The sequence below is a fragment of the Scyliorhinus torazame genome, chromosome 2 (genome assembly GCF_047496885.1).
Source record: "Scyliorhinus torazame isolate Kashiwa2021f chromosome 2, sScyTor2.1, whole genome shotgun sequence".
In the NCBI taxonomy this organism is placed as follows: Eukaryota; Metazoa; Chordata; class Chondrichthyes; order Carcharhiniformes; family Scyliorhinidae; genus Scyliorhinus; species Scyliorhinus torazame.
In genome coordinates this window covers 117,788,363-117,808,728 of record NC_092708.1, presented here as the reverse complement: position 1 = coordinate 117,808,728, position 20,366 = coordinate 117,788,363, and the positions used below count along the sequence as shown (strand labels likewise).

General features: G+C 48.1%; 1 protein-coding gene across 1 annotated transcript in view; it reads left to right on the top strand.

Annotated features, from left to right (window-relative positions):
* The window catches only part of col28a2a (collagen, type XXVIII, alpha 2a), a 225,029-nt gene that overhangs the window by 7,360 nt on the left and 197,303 nt on the right, over nt 1-20,366 (top strand). The window contains exons 4-5 of the mRNA XM_072475914.1: nt 12,957-12,977; nt 14,689-14,748. Of these exons, the coding sequence (XP_072332015.1) occupies nt 12,957-12,977; nt 14,689-14,748 (81 nt within the window). The remainder of the gene's footprint in view (nt 1-12,956; nt 12,978-14,688; nt 14,749-20,366) is intronic.

The window sequence follows — 20,366 nt, the reverse complement described above, 5'->3', positions numbered from 1 at the left end:
CACCGATAGTTATACTCACTGGAACACAGACCCTGGAACATTGACCCACGCCTTCCCACCAACACAGTCTCACTCACCAGTACACATTACATGCGGACTTGCACTAAAGGTTTGAGCGTTGAGTTGATTGTCAGTTTTAACTTCCTCTGATTTTACTCTCCACTTACTTCAAAAGAAAGTAAAATAAGGTTGGCTGGGAAACTAACATTTACCTGATCCTATTAATTTTCTGTCTGATGTGTTATTTAAAACTATGCCATTGCACTGATACACAGAAAGATCTGTAATCATGTCAGAAGATTCAGATATCCATGTCCTCACAGTAATGTTCAAACAATCCGGCAAGACATAAATCTGACACTCAATCAGAATTTACCCTTTTGTGCTGAACAAATGTTAAAATTGTGGTTCTCTTTTCAGACCGATATTTACTCGTGTTCACACACTTAATTCACAATTGGGTCTCTGACATTTATTTTTCATTTTATGAACGTTTTCTGGGGTTCCTCGTGTCACTTTGACTTGACATTCCCAACATTTTCCGTGTTATTTCCATAGATCTCTTGGAACTCTAAGTCATCCTGTAGGATCCATATTGTTTCCATTGATCGTCTGGAACTCTGCAGATATATAGAATGTTCTCAAATGTTTAAAAATAATGTGTATTTCAGTTAATTTCTGAGAAATGCAAATTTTGAAACGTTAATGCCTTCCCAACACAGTAATAATAAGCACTCTGCGAGAGTTTTCAAGCTGGAGTCCAAAGTGCAGACATTTAAGGGCAACAGGAGGGGGACAGTTACCTAGAACGATATTTCCGCCACCTCCGCGGGATGTTTTGCGGTAGCAGAGGTAGGCTGCCATTGGCCGGCGGTGATATCTAAAGGCATGATATCTAAAAGCACGTTTTAGAACAAGATAAATGAATTACTGTTTCAGGTAGAAATAAATCATTTGTTTTTACCTAATATCCATATGGAGAAGTGGCTGCAGAGTGCCCCCTCATATAAGCTTGGCCAGGATTCACCAATATCGCAGCCAAGTGTTGACGCCGGCGTCAAAACCGGCGCGAGTGATGCCGGCGTCAACGGGCCTCCAGGACCAATAATCCTCTTCCTCGGGGGCTAGAACGGCGCCGGAGTGCTGTGTGCTGCTCCGGCACCGAAAGCCGGCCCTACACGGTCCGCGCATGCGCGTGGTTGCCTTCTCCACGCCGACCCCGGGCAACATGGCAGAGCCCTACAAGGGCCCGGTGCGGAGCAACATAGCCCCCCCCCCCCCCCCCCCCCCCCCCACCGTTTGTGTGTGGTCCTACCCAGGGAGACCTCGGTGTTCTGGCTGCGGGGGCTATCTTGGTGGGGGGGAGGAGCTATCCGACTCAGGGGGGGGCCCCACGGTGGCCAGTCCCGCGATCGGGGGGCTACCAATCGGCGGGCGGGCTAATTCCGGGTGGGGGGTTATGTTCCTCCACACCGGGCCCTTGTAGGTCTCTGCCATGTTACGTGGGGGCAGGTGAGGAGACGGCAACCCATGCACATGCGCGGACCTGCGTCAGCCGTGCTGGGGCCCATATCAGCAGCTGGAGCTGCGTGAAGCGCTCCAGTGCCGAACTGGCCCCCTGTGGGTTGGGGGATCGCTGTTCCTAGCGGCCAGATGACGCCGTCGTAAAACGCTCCGGCGTTTAACGACGGCATCAACACTCTGCCGCTAAAACGGAAAATCCAGCTCAAGGTATATGTTGTAACATACTGGTATGGATTGAGTATTGGATTACTGACAGAAAACGCGCTGCAAGGTATTCCCGTGCCCGCCGAACACCGGGTCCCATCCGGATCGCAAAGATGCCCTCCCAGCAACTCCTCTACCTCAACCAGCGCCCGGGACCCTGCCAGACGCGACCCCAGAAACGTAACCAGCGCCCTGGTCCTCGCCAGCGCCCTGGACCCTGCCAGACGCAACCACCTACCATCCACAAGATCAGACTCCTCCTATCGGATCCCGGGACCATCCAGCCGCAGCCGCCGACCAGGGAAGCGAGGGAAACATGGCGGTCTGCAGGTTAGACTGAAGCAACGTGGTTTCAAGACCCCTCTCCCCAGCATACTCCTGGGAAACGTCTAAGCGATCGAAAACAAGCTGGATGAACTTAACGCTACACTTAGCTCTCAGAGGGAACGTAAGAACATAAGAACTAGGAGCAGGAGTAGGCCATCTGGCCCCTCGAGCCTGCTCCGCCATTCAATGAGATCATGGCTGATCTTTTGTGGACTCAGCTCCACTTTCCGGCCCGAACACCATAACCCTTAATCCCTTTATTCTTCAAAAAACTATCTATCTTTATCTTAAAAACATTTAATGAAGGAGCCTCTACTGCTTCACTGGGCAAGGAATTCCATAGATTCACAACCCTTTGGGTGAAGAAGTTCCTCCTAAACTCAGTCCTAAATCTACTTCCCCTTATTTTGAGGCTATGCCCCCTAGTTCTGCTTTCACCCGCCAGTGGAAACAACCTGCCCGCATCTATCCTATCTATTCCCTTCATAATCTTATATGTTTCTATAAGATCCCCCCTCATCCTTCTAAATTCCAACGAGTACAGTCCCAGTCTACTCAACCTCTCCTCGTAATCCAACCCCTTCAGCTCTGGGATGAACCTAGTGAATCTCCTCTGCACACCCTCCAGTGCCAGTACGTCCTTTCTCAAGTAAGGAGACCAAAACTGAACACAATACTCCAGGTGTGGCCTCACTAACACCTTATACAATTGCAGCATAACCTCCCTAGTCTTAAACTCCATCCCTCTAGCAATGAAGGACAAAATTCCATTTGCCTTCTTAATCACCTGTTGCACCTGAAAACCAACTTTCTGCGACTCATGCACTAGCACACCCAGATCTCTCTGCACAGCAGCATGTTTTAATTTTTTATCATTTAAATAATAATCCCTTTTGCCGTTATTCTTACCAAAAATGGATAACCTCACATTTGTCAACATTGTATTCCATCTGCCAGACCCTAGCCCATTCACTTAGCCTGTCCAAATCCCTCTGCAGACTTCCAGTATCCTCTGCACTTTTTGCTTTACCACTTATCTTAGTGTCGTCTGCAAACTTGGACACATTGCCCTTGGTCCCCAACTCCAAATCATCTATGTAAATTGTGAACAGTTGTGGGCCCAACACTGATCCCTGAGGGACACCACTAGCTACTGATTGCCAACCAGAGAAACACCCATTAATCCCCACTCTTTGCTTTCTATTAATTAACCAATCCTCTATCCATGCTACTACTTTCCCCTTAATGCCATGCATCTTTATCTTATGCAACAACCTTTTGTGTGGCACCTTGTCAAAGGCTTTCTGGAAATCCAGATATACCACATCCATTGGCTCCCCGTTATCTACCGCACTGTTAATGTCCTCAAAAAATTCCACTAAATTAGTTAGGCACGACCTGCCCTTTATGAACCCATGCTGCGTCTGTCCAATGGGACAATTTCCATCCAGATGCCTCGCTATTTCTTCCTTGATGATAGATTCCAGCATCTTCCCTACTACCGAAGTTAAGCTCACTGGCCTATAATTACCCACTTTCTGCCTACCTCCTTTTTTAAACAGTGGTGTCACGTTTGCTAATTTCCAATCCGCCGGGACCACCCCAGAGTCTAGTGAATCTTGGTAAATTATCACTAGTAAGAGACTGCTGTGTGCTCTGTTTTACAGAGACATGGCTCACCCCTGCCTCACCGGACTGTGCCATACAACCTGAAGGCTTCTCCATTCACCGGGCGGACCGTACGGCATCATCAGGCAAAGCAAACGGTGGAGGGGTTTGCCTCCTCATCAACTCCTCCTGGTGCTTGGATGTGGCGACCTACTGATCCCCGGACCTGGAATATCTGACCGTGAAGTGCCGCCCATACTATCTTCCACGTGAGTTCACTTCAGCCATTATGACAGCGTCTACATCCCACCCCAGGCAGAAGTGAGGAAGGCGCTGGACGAATTGTACACCGTTCTAAACTACTACAAAACAGAACACCCGGAGGCCTTGTTCATCGTGGCCGGAAACTTCAACAAGGCCAACCTCCAGAGTGTACTGCCAAAATTCCACCAGCACATCTCCTGTCCCACCAGGGGCGACAACACTCTTGACCACTGCTACTCAAAAATCAAGGGCGCCTACCGTTCCATCCCCCGACCGCACTTTGGGAAATCAGGCCATAAGACGGTGCTCCTTCTCCCGGCATACAAGCAAAACTCAAGCGGGAGAATCCAGCTAAGAAGGTCCTGCAGTGTTGGTCCGAGGAAACATAAGAGCTCTTGAGTGACTGGTTAGAGACAGTGAACTGGTCCATATTTAAGAACTCAGCGACCAACTTAAATGAGTATGCCACCACCGTCACAGACTTCATCAGCAAATGTGTGGATGACTGCGTGCCAAAGAAAGCGGTATGTACGTTCCCCAACCGGAAACCATGGCTCAATCGCGAGATTGACTCCCTACTGAAGGACAGGTCTGAGGCGTTCAAGTCAGACGACCCTGACCTACACAAGAAATCCAGGTACGGCCTCCGCAAAGCCATCCGAGATGCCAAGAGAGAATATCAAACCAAGCTAGAGTCACAGACAGACTCTCGGCGGTTGTGGCAAGGACTAAACAACATCACGGGCTACAAGCCAATCAGTATCTACGGCAGCAGCGCACCCCTCCCCAATGAACTCAATGCATTCTGTGCTCGGTTCGAGGAGGTAACCAACAATTCGCTGTCGAGTGCTCCAGCAGCCCATAACTCACCCATACCATCACAGCTTCCGAAGTCAGATCGGCCTTCCTGAAAGTGAATCCTCGGAAGCCGACGGGCCCGGATGGGATTCCTGGTCGTGCACTCGGAGCCTGCGCGGACCAGCTGGCAGAGATGTTCGCGGACATCTTTAACCTGTCCCTACTCCACTCCGAGATCCCCACCTGTTTCAAGAAGACCACCATCATACCGGTGCCAAAGAAGAACCAGGCAACGTGCCTCAATGACTACCGTCCGGCGGCCCTGACTTCAGTCGTAATGAAGTGCTTCGAGAGGTTGATCATGAAGCGCATCACCTCCATACTCCCAGAACGCCTTGATCCACTGCAATTCGCATACCGTCGCAACCGGTCCACAGCAGACGCCATTTCCCTCGCCCTACATTCATCCCTAGAACATCTCGACAACAAAGACTCCTACATCAGACTCCTATTTATTGACTACAGCTCCGCCTTCAACACCATAATCCCAGCTAAGCTCCTATCAAAACTCCAAAACCTAGGATTTGGCTCCCCACTCTGCAACTGGATACTCGACTTTCTGACCCACAGACCACAATCAGTAAGAATGAACAACAACACCTCCTCCACAATAGTCCTCAATACCGGGGCCCAGCAAGGCTGTGTACTTAGCCCCCTACTCTACTCCCTGTACACACAAACTGCATGGCAAAACTTGGTTTCAACTCAATCTACAAGTTTGCTGACGATATGACCATAGTGGGCCGGATCTCGAATAACGGCGAGTCAGACTACAGGAGGGAGATAGAGAACCTAGTGGAGTGGTGCAGCGACAACAATCTCTCCCTCATTGCCATCAAAACTAAAGAGCTGGTCATTGACTTCAGGAAGCAAAGTACTATACACACCCCTGTCAGCATCAACGGGGCCGAGGTGGAGGTAGTTAGCAGTTTCAAATTCCTAGGGGTACACATCTCGAAAAATCTGTCCTGGTCCACCCACGTCGACACTACCACCAAGAAAGCACAGCACAACAGCGCCTATACTTCCTCAGGAAACTAAGGAAATTCGGCATGCCCACATTAACCCTTACCAACTTTACAGATGCACCATAGAAAGCATCCTATCTGGCTGCATCACAGCCTGGTATGGCAATTGCTCGGCCTAGGACCGCAAGAAACTACTGAGAGTCATGAACACAGCCCAGTCCATCACACAAACCTGCCTCCCATCCGTTGATCCATCTGCACCTCCCATTGCCTGGGGAAAGCGGGCAGCATAATCAAAGACCCCTCCCACCCGGCTTACTCACTCTTCCAACTTCTTCCATCAGGCAGGAGATACAGAAATCTGAGAACACGCATGAACAGACTCAAAAACAGCTTCTCCCCCGCCGTTACCAGACTCCTAAATGACCCTCTTATGGACTGACCTCATTATGCTTCGGATCGGATGCTTCATCCGATGCTGGTACTTGTATGGTTACATTGTATACCTTGTGTTGCCCTATTATGTATTTTCTTTTCTTCCCTTTTCTTCCCATGTACTTAATGATCTGTTGAGCTGCTCGCGGAAAAATACTTTTCAATGCACCTCGGTACACGTGACAATAAACAAATCCAGTGTTTTTTGGGCCCTGCCCACCACCAGGATTGTCAGTCCTGCTGAAAGTCAATGGACTTTTGGCTGGGCCACTGAAATTCTCACAGAGGGTCCCACCATGATGCGGCCTGAAAATCCTGTCCACAGTAAGAACAAGCAGGTCATTTTCAAGTTGGCAGACTGTAAGTAATGGGGCACCACATGAATCGGTGCTTAAGAAGAGGAGTTGAACAAGAATAATGTATCTAAGATTGAGGATGAAATTGGACAGGAAAGTAAGCTGTAGGGAGGACACAGAGACTGCAAAGGGTTATAGACAGGTTAAGTGAATGGGCAAGAACATGACTGATGGATTATAGTGTAGAGAAAGAAAGATATTCACTGGAGGAGAAAGAAGTAAAAAAGCAGAATTTTTTTTTTAAAGGTGAGAGACTGGAAAATGTTGGCATACAAAGGAACCTATGCATCACAGTAAGTTATCTTGCAGGTACAACAGCAGTTAGGAAAGTGCAGGTACATTATTCAGAATCTGGCTGTCCGAAAACTAGATATTCCATTAAATTACATCCATCTGAACATACAAATTAAGAGCAGAAGTACGCCACTTGACCTATGTAGTCTGTAGTCTATGTAAACAATATGTAGACAGTCCAACTAGGGAAGGGGCGGTACTGGACCTGGTATTGGGGAATGAGCCCGGCCAGGTGGTAGATGTTTCAGCAGGGGAGCATTTCGGTAACAGTGACCACAATTCAGTAAGTTTTAAAGTACTGGTGGACAAGGATAAGAGTGGTCCGAGGATGAATGTGCTAAATTGGGGGAAGGCTAATTATAACAATATTAGGCGGGAACTGAAGAACATAGATTGGGGGCGGATGTTTGAGGGCAAATCAACATCTGACATGTGGGAGGCTTTCAAGTGGCAGTTGAAAGGAATTCAGGACCGGCATGTTCCTGTGAGGAAGAAGGATAAATACGGCAATTTTCGGGAACCTTGGATGACGAGAGATATTGTAGGCCTCGTCAAAAAGAAAAAGGAGGCATTTGTCAGGGCTAAAAGGCTGGGAACAGACGAAGCCTGCGTGGAATATAAGGAAAGTAGGAAGGAACTTAAGCAAGGAGTCAGGGGGGCTAGAAGGGGTCACAAAAAGTCATTGGCAAATAGGGTTAAGGAAAATCCCAAGGCTTTTTACACATACATAAAAAGCAAGAGGGTAGCCAGGGAAAGGGTTGGCCCACTGAAGGATAGGCAAGGGAATCTATGTGTGGAGCCAGAGGAAATGGGCGAGGTACTAAATGAATACTTTGCATCAGTATTCACCAAAGAGAAGAAATTGGTAGATGTTGAGTCCGGAGAAGGGTGTGTAGATAGCCTGGGTCACATTGAGATCCAAAAAGACGAGGTGTTGGGTGTCTTAAAAAATATTAAGGTAGATAAGTGCCCAGGGCTGATGGGATCTACCCCAGAATACTGAAGGAGGCTGGAGAGGAAATTGCTGAGGCCTTGACAGAAATCTTTGGATCCTCGCTGTCTTCAGGGGATGTCCCGGAGGACTGGAGAATAGCCAATGTTGTTCCTCTGTTTAAGAAGGGTAGCAAGGATAATCCCGGGAACTACAGGCCGGTGAGCCTTACTTCAGTGGTAGGGAAATTACTGGAGAGAATTCTTCGAGACAGGATCTACTCCCATTTGGAAGCAAATGGACGTATTAGTGAGAGGCAGCACGGTTTTGTGAAGGGAAGGTCGTGTCTCACTAACTTTATAGAGTTTTTCGAGGAGGTCACTAAGATGATTGATGCAGGTAGGGCAGTGGATGTTGTCTATATGGACTTCAATAAGGCCTTTGACAAGGTCCCTCATGGTAGACTAGTACAAAAGGTGAAGTCACACGGGATCAGGGGTGAGCTGGCAAGGTGGATACAGAACTGGCTAGGCCATAGAAGGCAGAGAGTCGCAATGGAAGGATGCTTTTCTAATTGGAGGGCTGTGACCAGTGGTGTTCCACAGGGATCAGTGCTGGGACCTTTGCTGTATATATAAATGATTTGGAGGAAAATGTAACTGGTCTGATTAGTAAGTTTGCAGACGACACAAAGGTTGGTGGAATTGCGGATAGCGATGAGGACTGTCGGAGGATACAGCAGGATTTAGATTGTTTGGAGACTTGGGCGAAGAGATGGCAAATGGAGTTTAATCCGGACAAATGTGAGGAAATGCATTTTGGAAGGTCTAATGCAGGTAGGGAATATACAGTGAATGGTAGAACCCTCAAGAGTATTGAAAGTCAAAGAGATCTAGGAGTACAGGTCCACAGGTCATTGAAAGGGGCAACACAGGTGGAGAAGGTAGTCAAGAAGGCATACGGCATGCTTGCCTTCATTGGCCGGGGCATTGAGTATAAGAATTGGCAAGTCATGTTGCAGCTGTATAGAACCTTAGTTAGGCCACACTTGGAGTATAGTGTTCAATTCTGGTCGCCACACTACCAGAAGGATGTGGAGGTTTTAGAGAGGGTGCAGAAGAGATTTACCAGAATGTTGCCTGGTATGGAGGGCATTAGCTATGAGGAGCGGTTGAATAAACTCGGTTTGTTCTCACTGGAACGAAGGAGGTTGAGGGGAGACCTGATAGAGGTCTACAAAATTATGAGGGGCATAGACAGAGTGGATAGTCAGAGGCTTTTCCCCAGGGTAGAGGGGTCAATTACTAGGGGGCATAGGTTTAAGGTGAGAGGGGCAAGGTTTAGAGTAGATGTACGAGGCAAGTTTTTTACGCAGAGGGTAGTGGGTGCCTGGAACTCGCTACCGGAGGAGGTGGTGGAAGCAGGGACGATAGTGACATTTAAGGGGCATCTTGACAAATACATGAATAGGATGGGAATAGAGGGATACGGACCCAGGAAGTGTAGAAGATTGTAGTTTAGTCGGGCAGCATGGTCGGCACGGGCTTGGAGGGCCGAAGGGCCTGTTCCTGTGCTGTACATTTCTTTGTTCTTTGTTTGTTGACCCCTCAAGCCTGCTCCGCCATTCAATAAGATCATGGCTGACCTGATTGTGGTCTCAACTCCACATTCTGCAAACCACAGATAACCTTTGACACCTTTGTTGGTGATTAGTTTATCTATCTTTCTAAACTCCAATGCATACAGGCCTAGCCTGTGCAACCTTTCCTCAAGAAACATTGCTCCCATCCCAGGTATCGATTGAACCTTCAGTGAACTGTGTCTAAGGCATTTGTGTCCTTCCATAAATAAGGAGACTAAAACTATCCATAGTACTCGAGATGTAGGCCGGAATTCTCCGATCATTCGCTGGCGGCAGGATTTTCCGGTCCTACTGGCAGCGCATCCCCGCCTGCAGGTTGGGCAGCATGGTAGCACAGTGGTTAGCACTGCGGCTTCACAGCACCAGGGACCCGGGTTTGATTCCCGGCTTGGGTCACTGTCTGTGCGGAGTCTGCAGGTTCTCCCCATATCGCTTGGGTTTCCTCCGGGTGCTCCGGTTTCCTCCCACTAGTCACGAGAGACATGCTGTTAGGTAATTTGGACATTCTGAATTCTCCCACTGTGTACCTGAACAGGTGCTGGAATGTGGCAACTAGGGGCTTTTCACAGTAACTTCATTGCAATATAAGCCTACTTGTGACAATAAAGATTATTATTATTATAGGTTTACCGGTGATGTGAGGTGGCTTCAATGGGAATGCCTATTAACAGCAGCGGGATCAGAGAATCCCGCCGTCAGTGAACAGCGCGCCTCTTCCCACCTCCGAGAAACACGTGGCTGGAGAATCCCGCCCGTGGTCCCAGCAACACCCTGTACAACTATAGCAACACATCCCTGATTTTATATTCGATTCCCCTTGCAATAAATTATAACATTCCATTTTCCTTCCTAATCACTTGCTGTACCTGCATACTAAGTTTTTTTTTTTCCTGATTCGTGTACCAGGACACCCAGATCCTTCTGCAGTTCTGCAATCTCTCTCCATTTAAATATTATGCTGCTTTTCTATTCTTTTGCCAAAGTGGTCAAGTTCACATTATAGACCACCTGTCAAATTTCTGCCCATTCACTTAACCTATCTATATCCCTTTGCAGACTCTTTGGTCCCTCCACACCTTACTATCCTACTTACTTGTGTGTCATCAGCAAATTTAACATCCATACGTTCTGTCCCTTCATCCTAGTTATTGATATAAATTGTAAAAGGTTGAGGCCACGGCCTGATCCCTGTGGCATTCTACTCATCACAAAAAATACACCTTTATCCCTACTCTCTGCTTCCTGTTACCCAACCAATCCTCTATCCATGCTAATATATTACCACCGTACCATTTTGCATGATAACCTTTGGTGTGATATCTTGTCCAATGCCTTCTGGAAATCTAAGCACTGCACATCCACAGGTTCCCCTTTATCAACGTTGCTTGTTGCTTCCTCAAAGAGCTCCAATAAATAAGTCAAATGTGATTTCCCTTTCACAAAGCCATGTTGACTCTACCTTATTGCATTGAGATTTTAAGTGCTTCCTTAACAATAGATTCCACCAATTTCCCTATGACAGATGTTAAGCTAAACTGGCTGCATATTCCTGCTTTCTGTCCCTATCCTTTCTTGAATAGAGGAATCACATTCGGTATTTTGCAATCTGATGGGACCTTTCTAAAATCTAGGGAATTTTGAAAATTTAAAACCAGTGCATCAAATTGATGGAGACTTGTCTGTTTTGAAGGCAGTGCACTCTGATTCCAAGGTGGATATCCATGTCAAAAGAGGCACCCAGCACTTGTGTCTCAAATAGGCACTGGTGCTTTTGCATCTACCAATCTGAGGCCTAATGCCTATTTTATGCTCTCCATTTCATAGAATCCCTGCATTGCAGAAGGAGGCCATTCAGCCCATTGAGTCTGCACCGGCCCTTGGAAAGAACGCCCTATTTTAAGCCCACGCCTCCACCCTATCCCCGTAACCCAGTAACCCCACCTTTTTGGACACTAAGGGCAATTTAACCTAACCGGCACGTCTTTGGACTGTGGGAGGAAACCGGAGCACCCAGACTAAACCCACACAGACATTGGGAGAAAGTGCAAACTCCACATAGACAGTCACCCAAGACCAGAATTGAACTCGGGTCCTGGAGCCGTGAGGCAGCAGTGCTAACCACTGTGCCACCGTGTCTCCCCCCCCCCCTTTATGCAATTAATTTGTCCTGAATGATCATATTGAATGATGGAGGCTTGAACAGCCTACACCTATTGCTATCTCTTACATTAAAGCGGGTTTTGTTAAGTGGTAAGTAAATAGCATTACAAAGGGGCATGTTTCTAGAAGTACAAGTAAGATGTTTAATATTCTGAAGGTATGGGTGGCATAGTGGCACAGTGATTAACACTACTTCCTCACAGCACCTGGGTGACTGTGTGGAGTCCGCACGTTCTCCTCGTGTCTGCATGGGTTTCCTCCGGGTGCTCCGGTTTCCTCCCACAGTCCAAAAATGTGCAGGTTAGGTGGACTGGCCATGCTAAATTGCCCCTAAGTGTCCAAAGGTTAGGTGGGGTTATGGGAACGGGGCGAGGGAGCAGGCAGGCCTAGGTAGGGTGCTCTTTCGGAGGATTGGTGCAGACTTGACGGGCTGAATGGCCTCCTGCACTGTAGGGATTCTAAGATCCTTCTATGATTCTATGCCTGTCGGGTGATATGACATGTGATATATTACTTCAGTAAATTTGCCCATTGTAGTGTGTGGCAAACCAAAGACTCATCCAAGATAAAGCTGGACCACAAGGATATAAGTGATGTGATTGGCTGCATTATATCGGAATGGGATAGGCTTGATGGTCAGATAGTCTTTTCATGCCTTCTTTTCATTTGTTTGTAATAGAAGTTTAATGTAAGATGTTAGACTACCTGTTAATAACTTCATAGGAATACTACTGGTAAATGATTTTTATTTTGGAAATAGTTTTCATACACCATAGTGTTAGCAGCAATGTACCTGTGTTTGTCGACTGCTCTATCACTTGCTATTCAGAGAGGATCATCAGAGAGAAATGAGATATGTTGCTGACAAGCACCTGTTTGTTATCTGGAAATAGCACCATGGTAAACTGGGAGGAATGTATAAAGGGTATCTGAATTGATAGTGCCTGTTTTCCACTACCACCCAAAGGCAAAATTGCCCCCAACTGCACCCAAATTCACCGCAAGCATCCTTCCCTCCAAAGTTCTTTGTGGATTTGTTTAGATAGGCTGTTCTCGGGCAGTGGCTGTGCAACTGAGGTTATATTAAGAATGAAATAATGTTGATGAATTAAATCTGCATAATTACACTTCATGGAAATATAAATTGGTGTCACCGTACACAATGAGTGCCTGCTATAATTTTACTTTGTAGTAAAAACATCATTCTGGTAAGGACAGCACCAAAATAGAAAATGTAACTTCCCAAACCCGTACACTCATGAGGAGATTCTCTGACCTGTCTGCCTCTCGAGCATGAGTGGGTACTGGGAGTGTGGGATCCAGTAGTGACGTTCTAAAGTGCAATTCAATTTCAGAAAACTAATTTTTGTTCCTTATCTTTGCAGGCAGAGCTGGCTGACGAAGGAGTAAGTATGACTTGTTTCAAAATAAATTAATTTGTAGCTATGATATATCAAATTATCTTTTGCTTATGGAATATTACGTAAATCATTCAATTGCTATCAACTTTTCACATGATCAATATAGCAAGATCTGTAGAATGAGCCAGCTTATTTTAAGATGCATTTTCTTTTCAGGATGAGAAATAGCCATAAGATTAGCCCCACCTCTTACTAGACTCTTTCTTATATCCCTCACACGTTCTTCCACCCACACCCAGTTCCTGGAAGAAGCAGACCTGTGTCCAGTTAAAAAATTCACTATTAAAGTTTCTGACTCCTTGAGAACAATCAGAATAAGTTCGCTAGACCCAAATTGTTAGTTATTGCCCAAGATCTTTTTCCAATGATCCTGTAGTTCTCCAAAATTGCAACTGATGCTTTCTTGAAAGACTGTAAGAAGTCAGTCTTCACTATCAACTCCAGAATCCTGTTGATTCCCCTCTCTCAAAAAACATTAGCCGTACTATCTAAATTTAAATGTGTGACCTTTAATTCTATCTGTCCCCACTCAAATACTTGTCGCCCGTAATTATTTTAAATACCCGAATCTGGGGCGTCATTCTCCGACCCCCCGCCGGGTCGGAGAATCACCGGGGGCTGGCGTGATTCCCGCCCCCGCCGGTTGCCGAAGTCTCCGGCACCGGAGATTCGGCGGGGGCGGGAATCGGGCCGCGCCGGTTGGCGGGTCCCCCCCGCTGGATTCTTCGGCCCGGATGGGCCGAAGTCCCGCCGATAAATTGCCTGTCCCGCCGGCGTGGATTAAACCACCTTTTGAACGGCGGGACAAGGCGGCGCGGGCGGGCTCTGGGGGGAGCGCGGGGCGATCTGGCCCCGGGGGGTGCCCCCACGGTGGCCTGGCCCGCGATCGGGGCCCACCGATCCGCGGGCGGGCCTGCGCCGTGGGGGCACTCTTTCCCTTCCGCCTCCACCACGGTCTCCACCATGGCGGAGGCAGAAGAGACTCCCTCCACTGCGCATGCGTGGGAAACTGTCAGCGGCCGCTGACGCTCCCGCGCATGCGCCGCCCAGGGATGTCATTTCCGCGCCAGCTGGTGGGGCAACGAAGGCCGTTTCCGCCAGCTGGCGGGGCGGAAATTCCTCCGGCGCTGGCCTAGCCCCTCAATGTTGGGGCTCGGCCCCCAAAAATGCGGAGCATTCCGCACCTTTGGGGCGGCGCGATGCCCGTCTGATTGGCGCCATTTTGGGCGCCAGTCGGTGGACATCGCGCCGTTTCGGGAGAATTTCGCCCCTGATCTCTCTACCTTTGCCTCTCCACAATACTTCAAATTAACAAACCTTTATACATCCCGCTGATCGTTGGATCCCACTTTAGACTGAGGGAAGACTCAGGACCCTGTTCCTGGCATTTTGGGTGGACTTCTCTCACTCCAAAACCCATGTTCTCCAATAAACAAAACCATTTTATGGTGATTATTGTGGAGCCAAATATAACATTGGGTGGGATTTTCTGGCCGTTCACTCTGGCAGGATCTTGCGGTCCCACCGATGGCACACCCCCACCCTGGGTTTCACGGTGGCGAGGGAGTATTCAACAGGAAACCCATGTTGACAGCGGCGTGCCGACCACTGGCGAGCAGCCCTCCGCTGCAGAGGCGGGAGGAAAATCCCACCCTAATATGTGCGTGTGTTTCTAATAAATATTTTTGAATTTCAGTGCCCCAAAACACCAAAATGTATTTGCGAGAAAGGAGAAAGAGGTCCACCTGGTTCTTCTGTAAGTTTCTTTCTTGTTTTGAATACCATTTATTACCTCTGCTAACTCACTGTGGTTAAATGTATAGATTTGATAGCTATAGTGGCATTGACAGCAAGAAGGCAAGGGCCTTGAGATGCTCCAGATGAAAGGATATTGCATGATCAAATATAGCTTGAATCCTGTTCGGACAGAAAATATTTTCAGTTTCTTTGGGGAAAAGCACTTAGTTGAAGGGAATTTAGAAAAATTGCTTTTACATTTGTGTTTTAAACCGTTTGTTGTTATGGTGTCACCATTTGTACATCTATTATTCTTTTCCTGTCTATTCCTCAATATTACATTTTCATAATCTATGTTTTATCTCTGGTAAGATATCCATCATTCATTCCTCACTATCTTGACAAGGATATTTCTTCCAAATTTCTTTTCATTTTGCGTAATTGCATTTTCCATTAGGCAGAGCATACATTTATGTTGTTGGTGCAAGTTAGAGATCTTTATAATGCTTTAAAATTATGATCAAATCATGTCCACCTTTGGAACAGTTGGTATCATCCCTGACATAAACAATCAAATCTTCACTGGGGAATACAGCCAAGATTGTGGACTCAGCATGGTGAGTATTATTTGGAGAAGGTCAATTCTATCCCCTCAGCTCCATCACTTCCCTTCCTCCCATAAGTTAACCATACTGGGATATGGAATTTATGATCTGTTTAATCATAGGCATAATTCCTTGTCCTACTACCAATAGTTTATTATTGTTTTTTTTAACATAAAATTTAAAACATAGATTCCCTACAGTGCAGAAGGAGGCCATCCGGCCCATCGGGTCTTCACCGACCCTTCGAACGATTACCCCACCTAGGCCCAATCCCACGCCCTGTTCCTGCAACCCCACCCTAAGAGGCAGTTTAGCAAATCCAGTTCAACTAACTTGCACATCTTTGGGCTGTGGGAGGAAATCGGGACACCCGGAGGAATCCCATGCAGACACGGGGAGAATGTTCAAACGCGACACAGTCACCTGAGGTCGGAATAGAACCCGGGTCCCTGGCGCTGTGAGGCAGCAGTGCTAACGTCAGAAGGAGATTGCATTGTACCACCCTGGAATAGCACATTGTAGAATAATAGGACAGTACAACATGGAAGGAGGTCCATCAAGTCTGCACTGATTCTTTTGAAGAACAATCCAGTACGCCTTATACCCTTCTCTTGCTCCATAACTTTGCATTTTTTTCAGCGTTATTATTTATGCAGTTTCCTTTTTGCGGGCTGCCATTGAATTCCGCATTGTTTTGGGGAGAGGGAGAGGTGGAAGAGGAGGAACATCCGGAAGCCTCAGGGTGGAGGGTAGCCAAATACAGGGGCTTGGCAAGGCAAAGCACTTAACTTCTGGATCCATCAGTCTTCAACTTCCTGTGGCTGTCAAGTTTCCTGAAGCCTGACGTCCGGTGGCGACCATGGAGTGAACAGTCGCACATTTAGCAGCTCCCGCTCTTAGTGGTCTTTTAACGGCTGTTAAGCTGGATTTCTGTGGGAATTTTTCAACATAAGTGGATAAAAGCGAGAGGAGAAGAGGACGACCCTTAGTTTATGGAGCTGCACCTAAGAAACAATCGTAAAAGAAGAAATCAAAAGTTGGTTGGGAGTGAAGTCAGAGTTTGGTGGATGCAATGGCAGAAAAGCGAAGTTCGACCACGCCAGCTCAATGGACGATGGATCAGTGAGTTAAATACTTGGATGAGACGTTCGCCTGGCATTGTAAGGAGTGTGCGGAGGACCTGACGGGGGTGGTGGCCTCGATTTAAGGAGGTGGCCGACCAGGTGGAGGAGAAAGTGACGACCCAGAGACAGGTGATCCAAAAGTTGCAGGAGCTGGCGGCGGAAGAAGAGGAGCAGTCCACTATGATGGCAATGGAAATTAATATCCCACAGGATCGGCAGAAATGGCTGTTGGAGAAGGTGGAGGACCTGGAGAATCGTTCTCGCAGGCAGAATATCCAGATCATCGGTTTGCCAGAGGAAAAGGAGGGATCGGATGCCAGTGCGTATGTCGGGAAGGTGCTGAATAAGATCCTCGGGGCAGATGCTTTCAACAGGCTGTTAGAGGTGGACGGGGCTCACAGGGCCCCAGGGGCGTGAGTCCCTAAGGGCGATGGTGGTGAGGCTGCATCAGCCAGGCAGGCAAAACGGTTCATGTGGGAAGATTCTGAGATCCGGGTGTATCAAGACTTGGGAGCAGAATTCGCAAAGTGGAGGGCTAGTTTTAATAAGGTTAAGGCGGCCCTGTATGCGAAGGGAATAAAATTTGGACTGCTCTACCCGCCCATCGTGGGTGACCTCCAAGAACGGGGAACTATATTTTGTATAGTCGACGATATGAGTCGGTACCCCGGTCAGGGAATGGGTATGAATCAATTCCTGGAGAGGCTAGAGTTCCTGAAGGTAGATGAGGAGCTGGTGGAAGTCCTGGGGGACCCAATTGGGCTCTGGGGAGGTGAGAGACGGATTTGGGGCGATGCAATCGGGTAAAGCCCCGGGACCTGATGGATTCTGAGTGGAATTTTATAAAAAGTTCTCTGGGCTACTGGGGCCGCTTCTGGTCAAGGCTTTTAACGAGTCCAAGGAGCTGGGAGTGCTTCCCCCAACGTTATCACAGGCATCAATCTCTCATCCTGAAGCGAGACAAGGACGCGGAGAGCTGTGGATTGTACAGGCCAATTTCCCTTTTGTAGATGCTAAATTGCTGACAAAGATCTGGGCCACCCGAATAGAGGACTGTGTCCCGGAGGTAATCGGGGAGGATCAGACGGGATTTGTGAAGGGCAGGCACCTGACTTCCAATCTTTGACGGCTTCTTAATGTTATAATGATGCCAGTGGAGGGGCGCGATGTTGAGTCGGCAGTTGCCATGGACGCGGAGAAGGCTTTCGACCGGGTGGAGTGGAAGTACCTATGGGATATTCTAGGCCGGTTTGGGATCGGGCAGGGATTTGTGGATTGTGTCTGGCTGTTATATCAGGCTCCGTGGCAAATGTAAGAACCAACCGAATCTGAGCAGAATACTCTAGTCTCTGTAGGCGGACAAGGCAGGGATGCCCGCTCTCCCCATTACTGTTTGCCCTGGCATAGAGCCCTTAGCAATGGCCCAAAGATCATCGAATGCCTGGTGGGGGATAGTGAGTGGGGCGGGGGGGGGGGCATATCGATGGTCAGGAAGTGGGTAGTGGGGGAGGGGTCGGTTTGGGCACGGGTGTAAGCGGCATCCTGCAAGGATACGAGTTTGGAGGCTTTATTAACTCTGCCGTTCTCGCTGGCTCGGTATTCTACAAGTCCTGGGTGGTGGAGGCAGCACAAGAGATTGGAGGGGGTGTCAGTGTGGTCACCGATTTGTGACAACCACCAGTTTGCCCCAGGGGGGCTGGATGGGAGCTTTAAGAGATGGCAGCGGGCAGGGATTGAGATATTTGGGGACCTATTCATCCAGGAGGGCTTTCCAACCTTGGAGGCACTAGAGGAGGAGTTTGAGTTGCTGGGTGGGAATGGGATTCGGTACCTTCAGGTGCGGGACTTTGTACGGAGGCAGGTCCCAAGCTTTCCTCGCCTCCCCCTGAGGGAACTACAGGACAAGGAGATGTCAAAAACAGGGGTTGGAGAGGGGAGGGTATCGGAGATATACAAGGAGTTAATGGAATGAGAAGGGGCCCCTATCAGAGAGATGAAGAGGAGGTGGGAAGAGGAGCTGGGAGGAGAGCGGAAAATTGAACTGTGGGAAAAAGCCTTGAAGAGAGTCAATTCATCTTCGTCTTGTGCCAGACTTCGCTTTATCCAGTTCAAGGTGGTCCACAGGGCCCACATGATGGCAGCCCGGATGAGCAGGTTTTTTGAGGAGGTGGAGGACAGATGTGGGCAGTGTGGGGTAGCCGGACGAACCATGTTCATATGTTTTGGGCATGTCCGAAATTGAGGGGATTCTGGCAGGGATTTGCGGACGTTATGTCAGAAGTCCTGGAAGGGAGTGTTACTCCGAGTCCAGAACTGGCAATATTTAGGGTGCCGGAAGATCCAGGGGCCAAGTGGGGGAGGGAGGCTGATACCCTGGCCTTCTCCTCCCTGGTGGCCCGGAGACGGATTTTGCTGGGAAGGAGTGACTCGGAGCCCCTGAATTCAGGAGTGTGAGTCAGCGATATGGCAGGGTTTCTCAATCTGTAAAAAATCAAGTTGGCATTCGGAGGATCAATTCAGGGGTTCGCCCGGAGATGGCAGCCGTTCATCGATTTCTTCAAGGAAAATTGAACGTCAGCAATAAAGGGGGGGGGGTGACAGGAGGCATGGTAATGTTATGTAATGTTAAATAAGGACAGGGAACGTATTATATGGGTAATTAAGGAATAAGGCGGGGGTAGTAGGGGACGTTTTCTGTTTTTTAATGCAAGCATTACATTACTTTAGCCGAGCAAAGTACTAAACGTGGTATAAGTTTGTGGTATAACCTTTTACGCACATATTTACTTTATGAAAGTAATTTGTTACTTTATTCCAGAAAATTAATTTGTTACTTTATTAACTTAAAAGAAAATCTCTGCTCTGTATTTTTCAGTCTGTACAAATGTCCTCTGTTCATCAAGCACTTGATTTATTTCAAAATGGGCAGGTTGTGTTTTCTGTTAGGTTCCTGTAAGAAGTAATAAATCGCCTTGGTAGCTTCAATTGTTTAATCAGTTTTAATCAGAATTTGCAAGGGTTTCCTCTTCACCAGTCAAGCTCCCTTTGAAAAAGTTATTGTTTGAAAATTTATAAAATACAAATAAATATTTTCTGTTGCTGGTGATATTCCCTTGTGTATTATTTTAATACATTAAAATTTATATCACTACTGTTTGCTAAAATTAGCTAAGAATTAGAAGTAAAGGTAATTTGGGCATTTATTGATTTAATAAAGTAAGTGCTACTTTACTCGGTTTATAATATGTTTCAATAATCACCGTCAAAATTGCTTGCCAGCATTAATGTAAAGGACACTAGTTCAGACTTGCATTGGCATGCAATAGTAAATTCTAATGATACTGTTACAAATCATTCAACAGTATCAAGTTAACGGGTGTTTGTGGAACTGCAGTACCATAAAACAGGTGTTCAGAGTGAGGGGCGGGATTCTCCGACCCCCCGCTGGGTTGGAGAATCGGCAGGAGCTGGCGTGAATCCCACCAGAGAGTCGGAGGGGGCGGGAATCGCGCCAGTCGGTGGGCCCACCCCTGACGATTCTTCGGCCCGCGATAGGCCAAAGTCCCGCTGCTGGAATGATTGTCCCGCCAGCGTGGATGAAACCACCTTTTGAACAGCGGGACAAGGCTGCACGGGCAGGCTCCGGGGTCCTGGGGGGGGCGCGGGGCGATCTGACCCCGGGGGGTGCCCCCACGGTGGCCTGGCCCGCGATCGGGGCCCACCGATCCGCGGGTGGGCCTGTGCCATGGGGGCACTCTTTTTCTTCCGCCTTCGTCATGGTCTTCACTGTGGCAGAGGCGGAAGAGACCCCCCCCCCATGCGCATGCATGGGGACGACGTCAGCTGACGCTCCTGCGCATGTGCCGACCCGCGTCGCCCGGCGAAGACCTTTCGGCCCCGGCTGGCGT